The 20667-nt window shown below is 43.0% G+C and overlaps 1 protein-coding gene across 1 annotated transcript in view; it reads right to left on the reverse strand.

Moving 5' to 3' along the window:
• Positions 1–20667, reverse strand: part of LOC109934055 (protein WWC2-like) — a 226189-nt gene that overhangs the window by 123734 nt on the left and 81788 nt on the right. The window contains exon 2 of the mRNA XM_048594002.1: positions 1349–1458. Coding sequence (XP_048449959.1) covers positions 1349–1458 — 110 coding nt within the window. The remainder of the gene's footprint in view (positions 1–1348; positions 1459–20667) is intronic.

Below are 20667 nucleotides of genomic sequence, written 5' to 3' on the forward strand. Positions count from 1 at the left end.
AGAGCACAAAACTGAAAGGGGTTTTTATTTATTTTAACCAAATAAACAAAGAAAAATGTAAACTTGCTGGTGATAACGCAGTGGTCAAGCAGTCTTACTCTGATAGTACTCAGCTGATTACTGCATACAATTGGGAGTGGCTAGCTCTGGTTCAACAGAATCCAAAGAAGTCATGACTTTAAAACTTCGAAGGTGCAGTGCATGTCTACAATACATTTTCAACTCCTTGTAACAATAGCCTATGCAGAGGTGGGAGGCGATGGCCTAGTGGTATTATCACCACACTGCTAATACAGAGACCCAGACAATGTTCTGGGGAACCTGGGTTCGAATCCTGCCATGGCAGATGGTGGAATTCGAATTCCACAAAAATATCTGGAATTAAGAATCAAATGATGACCAGGAATCCGTTGTTGATTGTTGGAAAATCCAACAGGTTTACTAATGTCCTTCAGGGAAGGGAACTACCATCCTTACCTGCTCTGGCCTATGTGTGATTCCAGAGCCACAGCAATGCAGTTGACTCTAAACTGCCCTCTGGGCAATTAGGGATGGGCAATAAATGCTGCCTGGCCAGCAATGCTCTTATCCTGTTAATGAATAAAGGAACAAAAAGTAGACAACATGGGCAGGAGATATCAACTGCTCTGGTTTCCTCTAAAACTCAACAGGCACCAGACAGATATTGAATGGATGGATCACCCAGCTTTCACAGGAATGGACATGGCCCAAAGCCATGCCACATATTTACCAAATCTATCTCAAGACTAAAATTCTCATTTTTTGATTGGTTCAAAACATTGAGAACAAACAAACAGGAAATATTGGCATGAACAGCACTCAACTGGCTTGGATGATTTTCTGGACTCATCAACAATTTCGAATATTCAAAATGGCTTGAACTGACAATAAGTCTGGCAGAGTAAGTTTCTGTTTAAGGAGAAATTGGGAAGTCTTCAGGCCCTAGAGAATGAATGAATAAAGAAAGGTTCGAGGTTCCAAATTTATTCATTTGTTTAAAAAAGCATGCATATATGCAGTGGAGTTGGATAGATTTCTAAATTCCGCAAACATGAAGGCCCAAAATGAAAACCAGTACCTATATAATGTTTGGATAGAGAAAAGATGGCTTAGTGTTTCAGGCATAGATCCTTTAACAGATCCTTTATCAAAACAGTGCTGTAATGTTTCTCCACTGGGTTTATGTTTATCTTAAATTATGCTGTTGCATAGCAACTTTTATCATGGATAAAGGAGTTCACTATCATTCCCTAACTTAGTCAGTCAAACAGTTCATTGAGTGAGGGGCCATGACAATTACAACCTCAGTCTTGTAGGAAGTACTTACTGTTGATGTGGTCAATGTAGAAGATGCCAATCTGAGGATCATACGCATCCTCCCAACCCAAAGGGAGCTCATCTCCCACACAATCCGCAAACGTCAGGGGCTTGGTGAATCTGGAGCAAACAAAAGAAAAGGAGGTTAGTTTTTCTTTTTGGCAGACCCCATCAAATTTCCTGGCTGTAAGATTGAAGTTCATCAGGACATTCACAACACTACTGTGTATCATCATCCAATCAGTGTCGTCCTCCAAACAGCCATTTCTCAGAACCAATCTTTAAGCAACCTGGACTATGCAAATCTCACCATGGTGGTTGCATTCAGAAATGGAAATGAATATCCACAGCTCATTTTCTAAGATATCTCAAGACTGGAAAGAATGGTGTGTAGTTTGGTCTCCCAGTCTGAGGAAGGACATAAAAGAGGAGGTGATGGCCTAGTGGTATTATCGCTGGACTGTTAATCCAGAAACCAGACATCATTCTGGGAACCCGGGTTTGAATCCCGCCATGGCAGATGGTGGAATTTGAATTCAATAAATATCTGGAATTAACCATCTAATGATACCCGTGAATCCATTGCCAATCATTGGAAAAACCTATCCGGTTCACTAATGTCCTTTAGGAAAGGAAACTGCCATCCTTACCTGGTCTGGCCTACATGTGACTCCAGACCCACAGCAATGTGGTTGACTCTTAACTGCCTCTGGGCAATTAGGGATGGGCAATAAATGCTGCCTGGCCAGTGATGCCCTCATCCTGTGAATGAATAAAGAATAAAGAATTCTAGCTGTTGAGGGAGTCCAGCGAAGGTTCACCAGACTGATTCCTGGAATGGCAGGATGGATATGTGAAAATAGACTGGATCGACTGGGCTTGTACTCATTGGAATTGAGATGAATGAGGGGGGATCTCATAGAAACATATAAAATCCTGATGGGACTGGACAGGCTAGATGCAGGAAAAAAAGCTCCCAATGTTGGGGAAGTCCAGAACTAGGGGTCACGGTCCAAGAATAAGGGGTAAGCCATTCAGAACTGAAATAATGAAGAATTTCTTCACTCAGAGAGTTGTGAACATGTGGAATTCTCTACCACAGAAAACTGTTGGGGCCAGTTTGCTTGATATACTCAATAAGGAGCTGGACATGGTCCTTGCGGCTAAAGAGATCAAAGGGTGTGGAGAGAAAGCGAGAGTGGGGTACCTTAATTGCATGATCAGCCATGATCATACTGAATGGTGGTGCAGGCTCAAAGGGCCGAATGGCCTACTCCTGCTCATATTTTCTATGTTTCTATGAATAAAAACAGGAGGCAAATCAGGAAATATGATTATGTGGTGCCAGACTTGGATTTTAGAAGGCTCTAATCTAAGTAGGAAGTTTGAGGGAGATAAGGAGTTGCACAGTTTTAAGAGACTGGGACAGACTAAGTTGAAATAAAATCCATGTTAGAAATGTATGTGAAGAATAAATGAACGGGAATGTGTAATTTGGGTTTAAGAAGGAATAAGAGAGGAATACTGACCACCATAGCATTTATAGAACAGAGGAAGTGAAGTGGTAGAAAGGAACTGAAATGAGAAAGGGATCACCAGTCAGATTCTTGTCACCCATCCAGGGGTGTGGGAGAAGTGTTCAAACAGCCCACCACTTTTGAGCACTGCACAAGTGTTGAATACATTTAAATACCCTGATGATTCTCCCATCAAAGACCTGTAACCCAGAGCTTTTAATCAGCCTGTCCCACTCCTCTCTGGATTTAACATCAGTCTGTTTAATCATAATCAGCGTTTAACCCAATTTCTGCTAATCTGTTAACAGAAAGACAGTACACTAATGGTGCAATCCTGTAACCTGGTGCAAATTCCCCATCTTGCTGTGCCTCAGATCTACTTTTTAAATATGACATTGCATTTCTGTCAATTTAACTGCATTTTCTTGCACATTGTGTTCAATACGAAACTTTGCAGCTGAGAGAACAGGGTGAGTACCATAAGAGAAAGCTGGTTTCCGTTGTTTGCTTTGCTGCTCCTGATGAAAATCTCAACGATGAATACCCTGACAATAATACCAGAGAACCAGGGATTAAAGCAAAAAGAGAGAACTCTCGTTTAATTGAGATAAAAACAGTACTCTGGTACCTGCTTTGTGCTTTTGGAATTTCTGGATTGCCGTCCTATTTCCACTGAAAGCGACAGACTACCTCAGTGTTAAACTGAACAGGTACCAATACTACTTTTTTTTAACCTAAGCTGCCACCTTCAACAGCAACATCTGGGAGAAACAGTCTCCTGCAATGATCATGAGCAATCATGGACATTAATTCTGTAAGGCTATACATTTTGGGTGGCATGGTGGCTCAGTGGTTAGCACTGCTGCCTCACAGCGCCAGGAACGCGGGTTCAATCTGAGGAAGGGTCACCGGACCCGAAACATTAACCTTGATTTTTTTCTTCACAGATGCTGCCAGACCTGCTGAGCTTTTCCAGCAACTTTGTTTTTATTCCTGATTTACAGCATCTGCAGTTCTTTCGGTTCGTAAGATGATGCATGGCATAGGATCAACACGTGATCTACAATTTCCAAGAAACTGCGAAATAGCGAACATGATGTCACTGCAGTAAGATATCACCCCCAATTGGCAAGATACAGGACAGTCTTAACCAGTCACTTTGTACAAAATGCCATGTTCCATCTCATAGCTGTCAGAATATAGGAAAATCAGGCTTGGCATTCAATCCAGGGCAGCTGGGCCCTCTCTCTGTCATTTTGGCTCAGTCCACTCCGAAAGGATGGAAGCATTTGAACTCGAGAATGAATATCACGTGCTGTCAGGAATGGTGGGTTAGAGTCACAGTTAATAGTGAGTAGCAATTTGTGATGAAACAAAGCTATTTGTATAAAGTATTGGCAAAGATCTGTAGCTCGGGTTGTGGATGAGTTTGTTGACTTGCTCACCGAGCTGGCTTGTTTTTGCTCAGACGTTTCGTCACTATACAAGGTGACATCATCAGTGGGTCCTCTGATGAAGCGATGTTATTCTACTCTGCTTGGAATTTATACTGTCCAGTCCATTATGGTGAGTACTATCATTTCCGGTTTTGATCTGCATGGATTTGTATATGGGGTCCAATTCGATATGCTTGTGGATTGAAGTATGGGTGGAGAACCATGCCTCTAGGAATTCCCATGTGTCCCAGTTCTGAGGAAGGGTCACTGGACCCGAAACATTAACTCTGTTTTCTCCTTCACAGATGCTGCCAGACCTGCTGAGCTTTTCCAGTGATGTTGTTTTTGTCCCATGTGTGTCTATGTTTGGGACAGACAGCAAGGAAGCTAGCCGTCAGAATACATGAACACCAGCTAGCAGCAAAACGGCACAATGAGCTCTCCTTAAGATCTATACATTCAGCCAATGAAGGCCATCAGTTTAACTGGGACAAAGTAACCATAGTAGCCCGAGCCAAACATAGACACGCATGGGAATTCCTAGAGGCATGGTTCTCCACCCATACTTCAATCAACAAACATACAGAATTGGACCCCATATATAAACCCACACAGAACAAAACCGGAAATGACAGTACTCACCATAATGGACCAGACAGTATAAATTCCAAGCAGAGTAGAATAATATCGCTTCTTCGGAGGCTCCACTGATGATGTCACCTAGCATGGTGACGAAACATCAGAACAAAAACAAGCCAGCTCGGTGAGCAAGTCAACAACCTCAAAGCTATTTATATTCCTGCGAAATAACACCACAACTGGCACATTTCCATGCTGCTTTTTCTGATGATATTTAAGAAAATATTCAAAAAGATGGTGTTGAAAATGCAAGGTTTTATAAAATGCTATGTTTTGAACTGTCTCTTTGAATTCACAGATCAATGGAGTATGTGACGTGCTGCTAATTTTGCCTGGTAAAATGTTGTTTATATATGTGACAAACAAGAAGGGACCTAGTACTGATCCCTATGGAACATCACTGGACACCAATCTCCAGTCACACAAACAGTTTTCTACCACTGCCCTCTGTTTCCTGCCACTAAGCCAATTTTGGATCCATCTTCCAACTTATCCTGGACCCCAAGTGCCCGTACCTTTATCAGTATCCCATGTGGGACCCTATCAAAGGCTTCACCAAAATCGATTTAAACTACATCAACTGCCCTAGCCCGTTCTACATGCCTGCTCATCTTCTAGAAAAATGTAATCAAATTTGTTGACTTCCCTCTGATAAAGTCATGCCGACTACTTCTGATCAAACCTAGCCTCTCCAAGGGTCCTGACTCGAAATGTTAACTTTCCTGCTCCTCTGATGCTGCCTGGCCTGCTATGTTCCTCCAGCTCCACACTGTGTTATCCCTGACTCCAGCATCTGCAGTTCTGACTATCTCTCCAAGTACTCTGCTGTTATGACAAAAGATCAAGATTGTTCAGAGTCTGCCAAGAGACCCTGATGCCGAAATTACCAGCTTCTAGTGATTCATCATTATGCAGGAGCAAATAAACAAAAACTTATTCAGTCAGATTGGCAATAGTGATAAAGTGCCTATGAAATGCCTGCAGCTGAACTGTTGAGTGGGAAGGTTCAAAAACAATCCTAAGGTAAAGAGGATATGAGAAGACAAGGACCACACTGACAGAACTCAATTGAAGCTTTTGGCCACTTTCAAGTGTAAAACCATGATAAACATCAGATTCCCTACAGGACATATCCAGGACAATAGCTGGATGAATGAGGATGGGTTGAAGTTACGTATTGATAAAATGTGAAAGAGATATGCCTGCAACTTATTTAAGGAATCCATCTGATTAGTGCGGTATGTGTCCAGATCTGCTATAACCAAACAGGTCAAGAGGCCAGTGCCCTAGTCATTGCCACTGTACTTATTCCTGGGGTCTGATATCTCTAACTTAGCCTTCGGATGTACGCTTCACATGCCATTCAAGAATTATGTTAACTCCAAACAGAATAGAAGGATGGCTTGCAGAGAAATCTTTGCAAAGAGTGGAAATAAGTGTACTGCCCTGTTTGATGTTTTGTGTGGATTCATGAACAAACTGTAGGATGTATTAGATTACTCAAACAATGCAGAATGTCCAATTCAATTGGTGAAGAGGAAGATATTTTGTGGTGGGGGAACAATTCTGAAAGCAGAAGTGTCAAATCTGATCCAATGAAGAATCCTTAACATGATGTCACATGATGTTACACAGAATGAATTTGACAGAAGCTTTGCACTGGATACCGAAGACAACAATTGGTTTTAAAACATTTTGTGGTTGAAAAGATATTTGTACAATTAATTCCCTTAATAAACTGTGCCACATTAATTTAATATGAATTACCAATGTTTTTCATGTTTCGTAGTGATGACTACCCAGAGCAACTGTTTATATTGTATATTCAGTGTATAAGTCAACCCCCATTTTTGGGAGGAATTTTGGAGATTGAAAAGTAAGCAATGAAGAGTGGATTTGAATATTTCAACCTCATTTGATGCCTTTCAGTTGTACAATATGTGTACCTGCTTCAAAAATGATGCATTTTCATTATTTTCACATAAATCAATTGGTCTAACAACTACTTATAAACTTAAATGACCAATAACTTTTTTTTATTCATTTGTGGGACACGGATATCACTGACTAGGCCAGCATTTATTGTCAGTCCCTAGGTGCCCTTGAGAAGATGGTGGTGAGCTGCCTTGTTGAGCTGCTGCAGTTCATCTGCTGTGGGTTGACCCTCAATGCCCTTAGAGCGAGAATTCAAGGATTTGACCCAGAGACGGTGCAGGAACAGTGATATATTTCCAAGTCAGGATGGTGAGTGGCTTGGAGGGGAAGTTGCAGGTGGTGGTGTTCCCATGTATCTGCTGCCCTTGTCTTACTAGATGGAACTGGTCATGGGTTTGGAAAGTGCCGTCTGAGGTCCTTGGGCAAATTTGTGCAGTGCATCTTGTCAATGGTACACACTGCTGCTACTGAGCATCAGTGGTGGAGGGAGCGGATGCTTGTGGGTATGGTGCCAATCAGGTGGGCCTGCTTTGTCCTGGATGGTGTCAAGCTTCTTGAGTGTTGTTGAAGTTGCAATTGCATTCCATCTCACTCCTGACTTGTGCCTTGTAGATTATCGACATGCTTTGAGGAATCAGGAAGTGAATTACTCGCCGCAGTATTCCCAGCTTCTAACCTGCTCATGTAGCCGCTGTGTTTATATGGTGAGTCCGGTTGACTTTCTGGTCAATGGTAAACCCAGGATGTTGATGGTGGGGGATTCAGTAATTGTAACACCATTGAATGTCAAGGGACGGTGGTCAGATTGTCTCTTATTGGTGATGGTCATAGCCTGGAATTTGTGGTGTGAATTTTGCTTTTCACTTGTCAGCCCAAGCCTGGATATTGACCAGATCTGTTGCATTTTAACATGTACTGCTTCAATGTATGAGGAGTTGTGAACGGTGCTGAACAATGTGCAATCATAGGCGAACATTCCCACTGCTGCATTATCTTCCTCCGAATGATGCTTCTTGGCACTACCTGCCTGAGAAAGGAATGAGCCTGAAGTGGAAAGCACCTACTGTTCTTTTGAAATTCCCAAAGCAAGTGTTTAGAAATTCTCATTCATGCCTGGTGGGTGAAATTCCTCCTTTCAATTATCTCTAGTGCAAGTCAGTGTAAACTGGATATTACTTTGTACACCAGCATTTTGGCTCAGAATATCAGAAAGAATTTTTGTTCATTCGTAATAGAGTTACTGGGCTGAATTTTCTGAAACTCGACACAGTGAGAACCGTGGCAACCAGACTCACTTACTCATGGGACAGTGAAATTGTTTGAAAGGAATGAGGTCAATGCCACAAATAATCTGGACTACTTTCGTTCAGGGTTGAGAAATTTACTCAGGGCTCACGCCTACTCCTTCCCCTCCACTCCAGAAGTCTCATCACACTTAACTACAAATGTTTACATGTGCAAAATGGCTACTTCATAAAAGTGCTGAAGAGTAGATATCACTAGCACAAACAGTGTACTGGGCAGCTGGAAGAAAGCTGTCTGCCTAGAAATATTTAAGTTGTGCTATCATATTGAGAAAAGTCCTTTCCTTGAGAACAAGATCATTAATATGTGATGAATATATGGAATTTGGGTTCTTTTTGGTATATTCTGTCACAATCTCCTCACTCAGCTTGGCCCTGTGTTTTGTCTAGATTTTGATCCATGCACATGTGAACTTCAGAAATCAATGCAGAGAATGGCATTATTCCAATTCAATCTCACATTCGTAATTTCTCTCACGCAAAATCTTTCTGAACTTTCTAAAGGGTGGGTAGTCATGAATGAGATTAAGAATCATAGAATCCCTACATTGTGGAAACAGGCCCTTCGGCCCAACAAGTCCACACTGACCATTGGAGCATCCCACCCAGACCCATCCCCCTATAACCCACCTAATCTACACATCCCTGAACACTATGGGCAATTTAGCATGGCCAATCCACTTAGCCTGCACATCTTTGGATTGTGTGGGAGGAAACCGGAGCACCCAGAGGAAACCCACACAGACACAGGGAGAACGTGCAAACTCCACACAGACAGTCGCCCGAGGGTGGAATTGAACCCGGGTCCCTGGCACTGTGAGGCTGCAGTGCTAATCACTGAGCCACCGTGCTGCCCCAAATGACCTTCAGTTAGACTGAAAGATGCTTCAGTTATATAGGAGACCACTTCTGGAGTACTGCGCACAGTACTGGCTTACATTATTTAAGGAAGGACATAAATGTATTTGAAGCAGTTCAGAGAAGATTGACCATGTTAATACCTGAAATTAATAGATGGAGTTGTCTTACGAGGAAAGGTTGGACAGGTCAGGCTTTGCACCATATGGAATTTACAACAGTAAGGGCTGACTTGTTTGAAACAAGTCAAAGGCTATGAATACTGCAACGTTTAACTCACCTCCTGGCTTCCTAAAGCCTGTCCATCATCTACAAGGCACAAGTCAGGAGTGTGATGGAATACACCCAACTTGCCTGGATGAGTACAGCTCAAACAACACTCAAGGAGCTTGACACCATCCAAGACAAAGCAGCCCACTTGATTGGCACCACATCCACAAACATCTATTCCTTCCACCATTGACGCTCAGTAGCAGCAGTGTGTACTATCTACAAGATGCACTGCAGAAATTCACCCGTGATCCTCAGACAGCACCTTCCAAACCTATGATCACTTCCTTCTAGAAGGACAAGGGCAGTAAATACATAGGAACACCACCAGCTACAAGTTCCCTTCCAAACCACTCACATCCTGGCTTGGAAATGTATCACCTTTCCTTCGCTGTTGCTGGATCAGAATCCTGGAGTTCCCTCCATAATGGCATTGAGGTCAACTCACTGCAGGTGCACTGGTTCAAGAAGGTAAGTAGGGATAAGCAATAAATGTCGACCAGCCAGTGACATCCATGTCCCACAAATGAATTTCTTTATAAATCCGCAAACGTGATTCCCTCAGTGTTTGAGGTGGGATGGGATTGAGTCATGTGGGGTAAAGGAATGCCAGTTTCACAGTGGGAAACAGAGCTTGGCTCCCAGACGGTGAAAATGGGTCAGGTCTGGAACGAGTGAGGTGGGGTGATGTCGGCTCCGAGAGGGTGAAGGGGGTCAGGTAATCAGTGAGAGAAGGGATGTAGGGTCTGGAGGGTGTAAGCAGGACCAGGGTCTGGAAAGGTGTATGTGGTCTGGAGACGGTATAATTGGAAGATGGGTGAGGTACACATGAAGTCTGTCAAATAGTTACTCATGAATTAGACTATGTATTTGATAATTAGGCTATGAATTTATTAGTCTAACTTTTCCTGAGTAACTATTCATTCACTTCATTTCATCAGAACCTCCCAAGTTCTCCAATTTGAATGGAGACATTTGGAGGAATTGGCCAATGGAATTTTCAATTTCCTGCGTGATTCCTTTGGTATGCACTGTGATGGGGATTCCACAGGATCTCCATATGCAATTCCCACTTACACTGGAATAACAATCGTCTGGCCAATAGAAAATCCAGGTCCATGCTTCTGGGACATCATCGTTATTCCATATTTGAGGCCCTGTCATTTCAATTACTTGAGTTAACTCAATTCTGATATCAAATGCTTGCAACTTTTCTTTTTCACCCATGAATGTTTTTGACCAAAAACTTTATGGGAACAAATATGTTGGAACCATCTTCACCAGATGATGAAACATGTAAGAGACAATCACTATTCTTATCATGGTGCTTTCTTTTAACCAAGTGTAGGACAGAGGCCTTGTAAGACCTCTTTACGGGTATGAAAGATCCATAAGGAAATGTCCCTCCAGCAGTCCTTGCATCATTTTACTTGGAATCCCTCCCCTTTCCTACTGTTAGCCTCGTTAAAGTGGCAGTGTGCCATGTCAAAATCTAAGCTTGTGGGACAGGCCACAAAATATAGAGTGCTCATACACTAACATACTCCATTATTAGTCAACTCCCCTCTTTTCCTTCCTGCCCTTTGTTTTTTTCAGAAGATCTTTCAGATTTTAAATGGGAAATTAATGTTATGGGAACAACCTTTAAAGGAACACAAATTCTCGAAGATAAAGCTAATTTTGCAGAGGAATTCTAATCGTAATTATGCCACTGCTTTCTCTTTAATCCAAATCTTCAAACCACTTTAGCACAGAGAAGTTTCTCGCTGACTGCGCCTCGTTCCTGAGAGAATTGTTGTTTGCTTCTGCATGCCTGGAATCTGCACTCGGTTATAAATATCAACAATAAATGTTAAAAATTAGACATGTGGAATGTCAGGAATGTCCGATGGCCCTTCACAACACAGCAACCCTTCATCAGCCATAAATAAAACAACATGCCCTTTGATCTCCTTGAGGTGCCACAGTCTCCCACCAATTAGTGCTTCTTTGCGATACATGTTTATTACCCTGAATGATGAAGAAATAATTCATAAAGTCATACCAAAGCCAATTTTACTTTGTTGTATATTAGACGAGGGAGGTTAATGAACAACTAGATAAAACTTTTTAACACAAGTCATGTCACAGTGACTTCTATTAATCTAATGAACTCAACAAGTGCAGAATAGTCTCAGTTTATATTGTGAACAGCCCCAGGGCTACAGGATTAGAGAGTAGAACACACTTTCTGTGGAATGCAAAACAACTGAAGGACTACAAATATATCATATTGGGTTATGGCTGAAGAAAAGCTTTACTTTTCACTCCATTCAGGTCTTTCTATACACCTTTGGATCACAGCCAAACTATCACGGGGAAAAGAATTAAAGAGTTCAGAACTCTGACTTTATTGCTGGGGGGAGACACCAACTCCAGGCTTAATCTCAAGACGCTGCACATTGTAAATCCAACAGTCTACAGCGATGTTGTTGATAATCTGTTTTCATTTAGTTATGCAGCATCTGAAGGAATAATAAAGATGTGAGAATTGTCTGCATTATTCCCAGGAATATTCCCTGGTTATCTCAGACAATAAATCATGGAAGATTGAATGTTCCAAAGAAAAGAAAATATGTTTCCTGCCAAGTTGCTGCTGAGAAAAGCTTGCATTACTCAGGGACTGTGTGAGGCTGCATACCATCTGGTCCAATGTATGATGACTCTTGTGATTCTTTTACCTGTCTCATTCTTCGTCTATCCATAATGGCATATTTTTAAACACACTGCATATTGAATGAGGAAACAATGCATCAATGTTTCTTGAAAAATTGGATGTAGACTAGCAAGCTTTCTTTTTCTAAAATGCACTTCTGAAATTTACTGAACAATCTTTAATATGGTGTAGGTAGTCACCTCAGTATATACTTGGAATCCTCAGGGACTCTTGAGACACAGTGGTAGTGCCCCTATCTCTGAGCCAGCAAGCCTGGGTTCAAGTCCTAACTGCACCAGAGGTGTGTTAGAACGTCTCTGAACAAGTTGATTAGAGAATATTTACAAGCTGAAACCTCATCTTTCATTCTGGGACAGTTTCCAGCTGAAATCTCTCCAAGATGTAAGACTCCTGCTTGCCAGAGCTACCAGAGCTGCCTGTCCTTTTGCTATCCACAACAGGTGGGATAGGAGAAGGGAGCGGCCCCTGGCAGAGATGGCAGATTAGCCAGTCCTTGGGCATCTGCCAACTTCAAAGTTAACTGCAGAGGATCTTATAAAGGAGAGAGAGAGAGTGAAGGGGGTGGGAAGTATGAGGATTGGAAGGGTAAGCCATGCCTTGCACAGTCTGGTGAAGCACTCCTGTTCCTCAAGGTCCTCAAGGTCCCACAAAGAGGAAATTATGTGCCTTACCTGGGTAGCTTGTTTAGCCTACCCACCAGCTACTGACTTGCTACCTTCTGGAGGAACAGTCGCTGTAGTTTCCTCCCTCAGGACATGGTTAAAGTGCCAACAGAGTCCAATAATTGAATAGCACTCTCGTTTGTTTGCAAACCCTGCCTCAAACCAGCACCTCACCCACCGGAAGAGTACATGAATGAGGAACAGGCTCAAGTTCCAACCAGATAAATAACTCATCATTATTAACTGCCCACCTGCCAGTGATTGGGGTTAATATCAGACCATTGCTTAAAATGGGTGAGTGTGTGTCCAGCACAGGATCCAGCATCAACAGGCAAGGTGGGCCCAGTGATGAAGACATGGTGCCTGAAGAATGGTAACTCTAACATTGATGGCTCTGGCGTAGGCAACAGAGGAGTCGCACTACAGGTGTGGTTGCTCAGCTGGCTCAGGGCTCATGGCAGCTCATTTCAGCTATATCTTTTTATTCTTAAACTACTCAAAATTGTGACAGATTGTGGTGACCGTTGAGGCTTTTTACTGTCGTTTACTGTGCTGTTCATTGAGTGTACAAGTGACAACAAATCATTATCATTGTGATGAGGAGGAATTTCTTCAGCCGGAGGGTGGTGAATCTGTGGAACTCATTGCCGCAGAAGGCTACGGAAGCCAAGTCATTGAGTGTATATAAGACAGAGATAGATAGGTTCTAGATGAGTAAGGGGATCAAGGGTTATGGGGAGAAAGCAGGAGAATGGGGTTGAGGAACAAATCAGCCATAATCGAATTGTGGAGCAGACTTGATGGACTGAATGGCCTAATTCTGCTCCCATATTTTATGATTTTATGGTTTTGACCTCAAAACAAAAACTGGAGCCAATCCTATCTAGTGTGAGGTACATACCCCAGCCCTAAGAAACGCCAGTTAATCTGAGGCTGGCAGTTCCCTAACACATAAGCATCTCCTGGAGTGGTGACCAGTGCCAGAGAAAGGAAAGACAGAGGAAGGGCAGTGGAGCTCCATGAGTAAGGTATGTGGGGAGGTTTTACTGGGGTTAGAGTGGCCAGGGTGGGGAGGTTGGTATTTAGAACAGGGGACACTCTTCACCAACTGGTGGCAGATGCTTCAGCTGGATAACTCTAAAGAGCATGGGCCTCCAGGTGGTCAGATGAGGGCTTTAAGGGCCTTAATTGGTTTCCAGCTGGGAAGACCAGCTTCAAGCCTTGGTTATCTTTGTGGTGTGGAGTTAGATCTCCATCCTGCCCTTTGCTGTCTGATCAAACAGGTCCTACTGCCTTCCAGCCCTCCTTCTGGGAAAAATAAAATTCATCCCATGTCTCTAAAAGGTCATCAAATTCCTGAGCTAGGGAAAACATACCACATGAACTCTTTATAATTTTAACAATTAATCAACCTATCAATCCTGCTCTTTGTTTTCTGTACCATACTGGGAATAGCTGCGTAGCTGAAATCTCTTCTATTTCTGGGACAATCTTGATGATTCCTTGTTTTATGTTCTCTCTGGTTTAAACAGGCATTCTATATACAAGCAGCCAAAACAGGATACAGTACTTTACCTGTTGTCAGAGTGACATCATGTCTGTGCATCAAAGGATGACAGTGCCCTGCCTCGACAGTGCCTCAAGCAGTTAACTATATTTCTTTATGTCTTCAGTTAATGGGTCAAAGATCTCTTAATAGCATCTACGTGTAGAATCTCATTTGGAAAATATGATGCAACACCTGCAGGCAATGGCATGGAATTTACCACAGGACTTCAGCACTCTATTATGTTGATCATATACTGCAAAAGCTAATGGGATATATAGGGCACAGCACCCCGCTTGATTGGCACCACCTTCACAAACATTCACTCCTTCTACCACCGGCACTCAGTAGCAGCAGGGTGTTACAAGATACATTGCAGAAATTTATCAATGCTCCTTAGACAGCACCTTCCAAACCCACAGTTACTTCCATTTAGAAGGACAAGGGTGGCAGATACATGGGGACACCACCACCTACAAATTTCCCTTTAAGCCACCCTCCATCCTGACTTAGAAATATATCACCATTCCTTGAGTGTTGCTGGGTCAAAATCCTGGAATTCCCTGCCTGAGGACATTGCGGGTTTACCTACAGCACAAGCACTGCAGCGGTTCAAGGTAGCTCACCATCACCTACTCAAGGGCAACTAGGAATGGGCAAGAAATGCTGGCCCAACCAGAGATGCCCACATCCCTTGATGAACAGAAGAAAAGGACTGAAGGATTGTAATTGCCTGTCAGACAAGATCCTCTTCTGCCTGATGACATTAGGGAGATGACTGCAGACTGATAATGTCACTAGCCTCATAATCCAGCAGCCCAATATAATCCTCTTGTGAGACTAGTTCAAATCCTACTTTAGCCCTGGGTGGAATTTAAATTATTAAATCAGGAAATGAAAGCTGGTATCAGTAAGGTATTAGCATGACAGCTAACATTGATTGCTGTTTAAAAAAAAATCCTTCCTGCTAATGTTCTTTGGTGAAGGAAATCTTGCCATCCTTATAACAAATGGCCAACATGTGACTCTGGACCCATATACAGTAAGGTCAAATGGCTAGAAAACCATTCAGTTCAAGGGCAATTAAGGATGAGCAACAAGCACTGCCCTTCCCATCGATGTCCACATCCTATGAAAGAATAAGATAAAACAATACTGGATATAACAGGGCATCAAACTGTGTATCACTGAACAGGTTATTACTGAGTAGGTCCTGCTTGATAGCACTATTGATGACACCTTCCATCACTTTACTGAGCCACAACTGGCACTGTCCAATTCATTTCCCTTACAGTGCTGGCACAGATGTGGTGTAGAGAGAGGGGACAATTCTGGAATTTCAAGAGCCAAGTCTGAACCAACACCCACTTTTACACTAAGTCTGCACCAGGACACAAGATACTTGCATTAGTCTACTACTGTACAAACCTCGTTAAAATTTATATGAAGCCATCCCAGAGAAGTATTCAGTCTTCTCCAGAATATACAATGATTTGCACTGTTAGCATTGCATTTTCTGGGTCACCCACATGGAAAAGAATTGACCCTCTAGTTCTTGCTGCGAACGATAAGGAAATGCCATGGTTACAGAAGAAGAGGCCACAGCCTGTGAAACTGGCAACATTCCTTAAGGAGGAACATGCTTAGGTATTGAGTCACAGATTATCTGGAAGCTGTCCTTGGTTTGCCGACACCAAATTAAAATGGTTAGCCTGCCCACTGTAGTGGTGAACTATGCTGCGGTAGATGTGACATAACATTTGGAGATCAGCATTTGTTCCAGGAAGGAGGACCAATACAAGGAAAAGTCAATGTCTGAGGTCTGTTTTTACGCTACTGGGGGATCTTTAACAGCCTCCACACCTTTGGGAAGGAGATACGCATTTTGAATGGAGTGGTTCCATTTTCTGCTCCATTCTCAATTGTCTTATAATTTAAATTTTGTTGGTGGGTACAGCCTGTTAGAGTCAGGCAAGAGCTCCTGATCTATAAATGATAATCAGAAATCCACATCACCATTAGCATCCTGCTATGTGCTTTTAACTTGGGCTTGAGAGTGGGGAAGCTGCTGGAGTCAGTTAATAGCTGGTGGAGAGTGGAAACAGATGTCCAGCCAAGGGAGAAATTGCCTTTGTGAGACCAGGAGGAGAAGCAGTTTAGAACAATTGTTGCAACCTTCCTCACCCTGGACTTAATCATTGCTTGAATCCTAACGACACCTTTCTGAAAGCTCCTCACCATTAATTATGAGTAAAAAGGGGAAATTTAATTAAGACTTAGGTCATATCATAGTCTTGGAACATAACAGATCAAGCATGTTTCACACCACACCTACTCATGAAATTCACCATATTAGAATTAAAATTATATATTCTGGAGGAGGCTGAATACTCCTCTGGGATGGCTTCACTTAAATTTCAGTGATATTATGAAATGGTTGGAGACACTGGATACGGCAAAGGCTATAGACCCTGACCACATTCCGCTATAGTACTGAAGACTTGTGCTCCAGAACTTGCCACTTCCATGCACAGCTGTTCCAGTAGAGCTGCAACACTGGCATCCACCCAACCATGTGGAAAATTGTTCAGGTATGTCCTGTACACAAAAATCAGGACAAATCCAGCCTGACCAAATACTGTCCTATCAGTCTACTCTCCATCATCAGTAAAGTGATGGAAGGTGTTATCAACAGCGCTATCAAGCAGCACCTGCTCAGTGATACCCATTTTGGGTTCCGCCAGGGCCACTCAGCTACTGACCGCATTACAGTCTTGCTTCAAACATGGACTGTTAGCATTGCATTTTCTGGGTCACCCACATGGAAAAGAATTGACCCTCTAGTTCTTGCTGCGAACGATAAGGAAATGCCATGGTTACAGAAGAAGAGGCCACAGCCCGTGAAACTGGCAACATTCCTTAAGGAGGAACATGCTTAGGTATTGAGTCACAGATTATCTGGAAGCTGTCCTTGGTTTGCCGACACCAAATTAAAATGGTTAGTCTGCCCACTGTAGTGGTGAACTATGCTGCGGTAGATGTGACATAATATTTGGAGATCAGCATTTGTTCCAGGAAGGAGGACCAATACAAAAAAAGCTGAATTCCAGAAGTGAGCTAAGAGTGACAGCCCTTGAGATCAAGGCTGCATTCAACCAAGCATAGCATCAAGGAACCCGAGTAAAACTGGAATCAATAGGTATCAGGGTGAAATCTCTCCGATGGTTAGACTCATACCTGACACATAGGAAGATGGTTGTGGTTGTTAGAGGTCAGTCATCTCAGCTCCTGGACACCTCTGCAGAAGTTCCTCAGGGTTGTGTCCTAAGCCCAACCATTTTCAGCTGTTTCATCAATGACCTTCCATCCATCATAAGGTCAGAAGTGGGGATGTTCATCAACGATTGCACAATGCTCAGTACCATTTAATTACAACAAGACATGGACAATGTCCAGGCTTGGAGCTGACAAGAGGCAAGAAACATTCACACCACACATATGCCAGGCTATGACCATCACCAATAAGAGACAATATAACTCCTATCCCTTGACATTCAATGGTGTTACCATCAATGAATCACCCATGATAAAGATCCTGGAGGTTTAACTGACCAGAAATTTAACTGGACTCGTCACATAAACACAGTGGCTACAACAGCAGGTCAGAGGCTAGGAATACTGCAGCGAGTAACTAACCTCTGACTCCCCAAAGACTGTCCACCATCTACAAGGCACAAGTCAGGAGAGTGATGGAATACTCCCCACTTGTCTGGATGACTGCAGCTCCAACAACACTCAAGAAGCTTGACACCAACCAGGACAAAGCAGCCCACTTGATTGGCACTACATCCACAAGCATCCACTGACGCTCAGTACAGCACTATGTACCATCTACAAGATGCACTGCAGAAATTCAAAGAGCCTCAGACGGCACCTTCCAAACCCATGATCACTTCCAACTCGAGGGACAAGGACAGCAGATATATGGGAACACCACCATCTGCAAGCTCCCCTCCAAGCCACTCACCAATCTGACTTGGAAATATCTCGTGATTCCTTCACTGTCACTGGGTCAAAATCCTGGAATTCTCTCCATCATGATATTGTAGGTCAACCCACTGCAGGTGGACTGCAGTGGTACAAGAAGGCAGCTCACCACCACCTTCTCAAGGGCAACCTGGGACGGGCAACAAAAATGCTGGTCCAGCCAGCGATGCCCACATCCCACAAATGAACAAAGAAAAAACTCTGCACTCTGCAGACTTTAGCATAATGTCCGGGTTGACTTCAGTGCAGGAGCGGGGCACTGGCTTTTGGAGGAGATGCTACACCATGGCCCTTCAAGTGGCCATACAAGCTCTCCAAGTGTTATTTTGAAGAACAGGGGTGTTTCCCTGTTGTCTGGTCAATCTTTATCCCTCAAGCAACAACGCAGGAGACAGATTACCTTATCCTTCTCTCAATTCTGCTTGTGAGACCTGGCTGTGCACAAATTGACTCCTACATCTCCTATACTACAATAGCAAGAAGGGCATCATTGGCTGTGAAGAGTTTTGGTATGTCCGTTTGTCAAGAAAGGCTTTGTATAAATGCAGGTCTTTTGTGTTTTCCTTACACCTCCTTTTCAAAGAGGTGTCCCTCTTCGAAGTAAGTTAAAGGTTTGCAGGTTCAACTCCCAATCTAAAGACTTGAGCATACAATTTCAGTCTGCTGACAGTTGCACATACTGTGTGATTTTTGTCGAAATTTATCCCCTTTGTCTTGACACTGCACGACGGTCGAGGGGACTGAAAGATGATCTGCGATCTTTCAAAAACTTTCACCTATCAATGTTGGATTAAGGCATGCAACTTTGATGGCTCTCACTGTTAAATAGCCTGATTCACTAGCCAACTAATGCACTGACCACATGCAATAGGTTATACAGCAGTCTGCTGTCCATTTCATAAACAGTTTGATAAGGGAGAAAATCAGATGGAAAAACAAGGGGACAAAGGGAGAGGGAGGCCTGTTCATTTTCGTCCCTTCCTGCAATCAATTTACCATTCCCATATGCTACATTTTTGGCTAAGACATACCAAGTCCCCAAAAGGGGCCTGTCCATTTAGTTCTCTCGTCCAGTGAGAGAGTCTGACCTCCCAAGTGAAGCTGAGAACTCCCAACAGAAAACTACAGTGTGCCACTCGGTTATAAATCCTGCTGAAGTGCTTACACTGTGTGCCGCCTGGCTACTCCACTTGGGAAAATATTTTCCTTTGTTTCTGCCTGCTTCGGAGTCGGAAGTCCAGTTTTTGAAGCAGCCATGGGCCACAAGCTTTCAAACAAGACATTAACCTCATCAAAAACTGAAAGGGCTGCGGATGCTGTAAATCAGGAACAAAAACAAAGTTGCTGGAGAAGCTCAGCCGGTCTGGCAGCATCTGCGGAGGAGAAAAGCAGAGTTAACGTTTCGGATCTGGTGACCCTTCCTCAGAACCTCATCACATTTTTTTAATTGGTCAGCAAGACTGACATTGAGTGAGCCTCAAGACATATGTGCAATAGAACAGCATGTGCACTAAGCCACAAAATGGTTAATATAGTGTGCTTTCAGATTAGGAGCTGTACTGTAAGAGGGCAGAGCATGTGAACAGTGCAAATTCCATATAAGTTCACCACGTTTAACCAAAAGCTGAACCTTTCGTACAAAATTTCCTTTGACTGACAAGCTCCTGACCCTTCCATTCCATTACTCTGGTGCTCGGATTCTGTTATTAATCGTCAAAGGAATTCAGGAGGTGGGGTATTCAGGAGCTCACTCCTTTAATCACAGGGTCAGACACAAACAGCCTGCCTCACGAAACCAGCTCACTCTTTGACTCACACGATGGTTAGAATTAAAAGTAGCATTCCTATACTTCTAGCTAAATGTTTCAAATGAAATTCCAGAGCAAAAATGAGTTGTGAGATGAGTTGTCAGGGTGGTGGGTCTGAAACCATACCTTGACCATACATTAAGCCAACTTTTCTCCATGTGGTGATTCTTTTTCTCATTGTTAAGGCAAACTCTAAAGAAGTAAAGTCGTTGGAAGTGCTAGTGCTGTGGACTCCTGGTTAGAAGTTTGAACAGAAAGGAAGGTTCCATTCTTTGAACACACTGAAGATGTTCATCAAATATGCCAAATCCTATCATATTCCTGGGATCACAATCTTACGCCAAATGTAGCACCTTGACTTATTAATGAGCTACAATATCTGTATTTGTGCTGGAATGAGCCAGGTGACCCGATTATAAAAGTATACATTTATTTGGAGGCTGCTGCAACAGCACTTATCTGATTCAGAGATAGTAGGAACTGCCAATGGTGGAGTCTGAGATAACAAGGTGTAGAGCTGGATGAACGCAGCAGGCCAAGCAGCATCAGAGGAGCAGGAAGGCTGACGTTTCGGGTCTGGACCCTTCTTCA

The sequence above is a fragment of the Rhincodon typus genome, chromosome 3 (assembly GCF_021869965.1).
Source record: "Rhincodon typus isolate 14 chromosome 3, sRhiTyp1.1, whole genome shotgun sequence".
Classification (NCBI taxonomy): Eukaryota; Metazoa; Chordata; class Chondrichthyes; order Orectolobiformes; family Rhincodontidae; genus Rhincodon; species Rhincodon typus.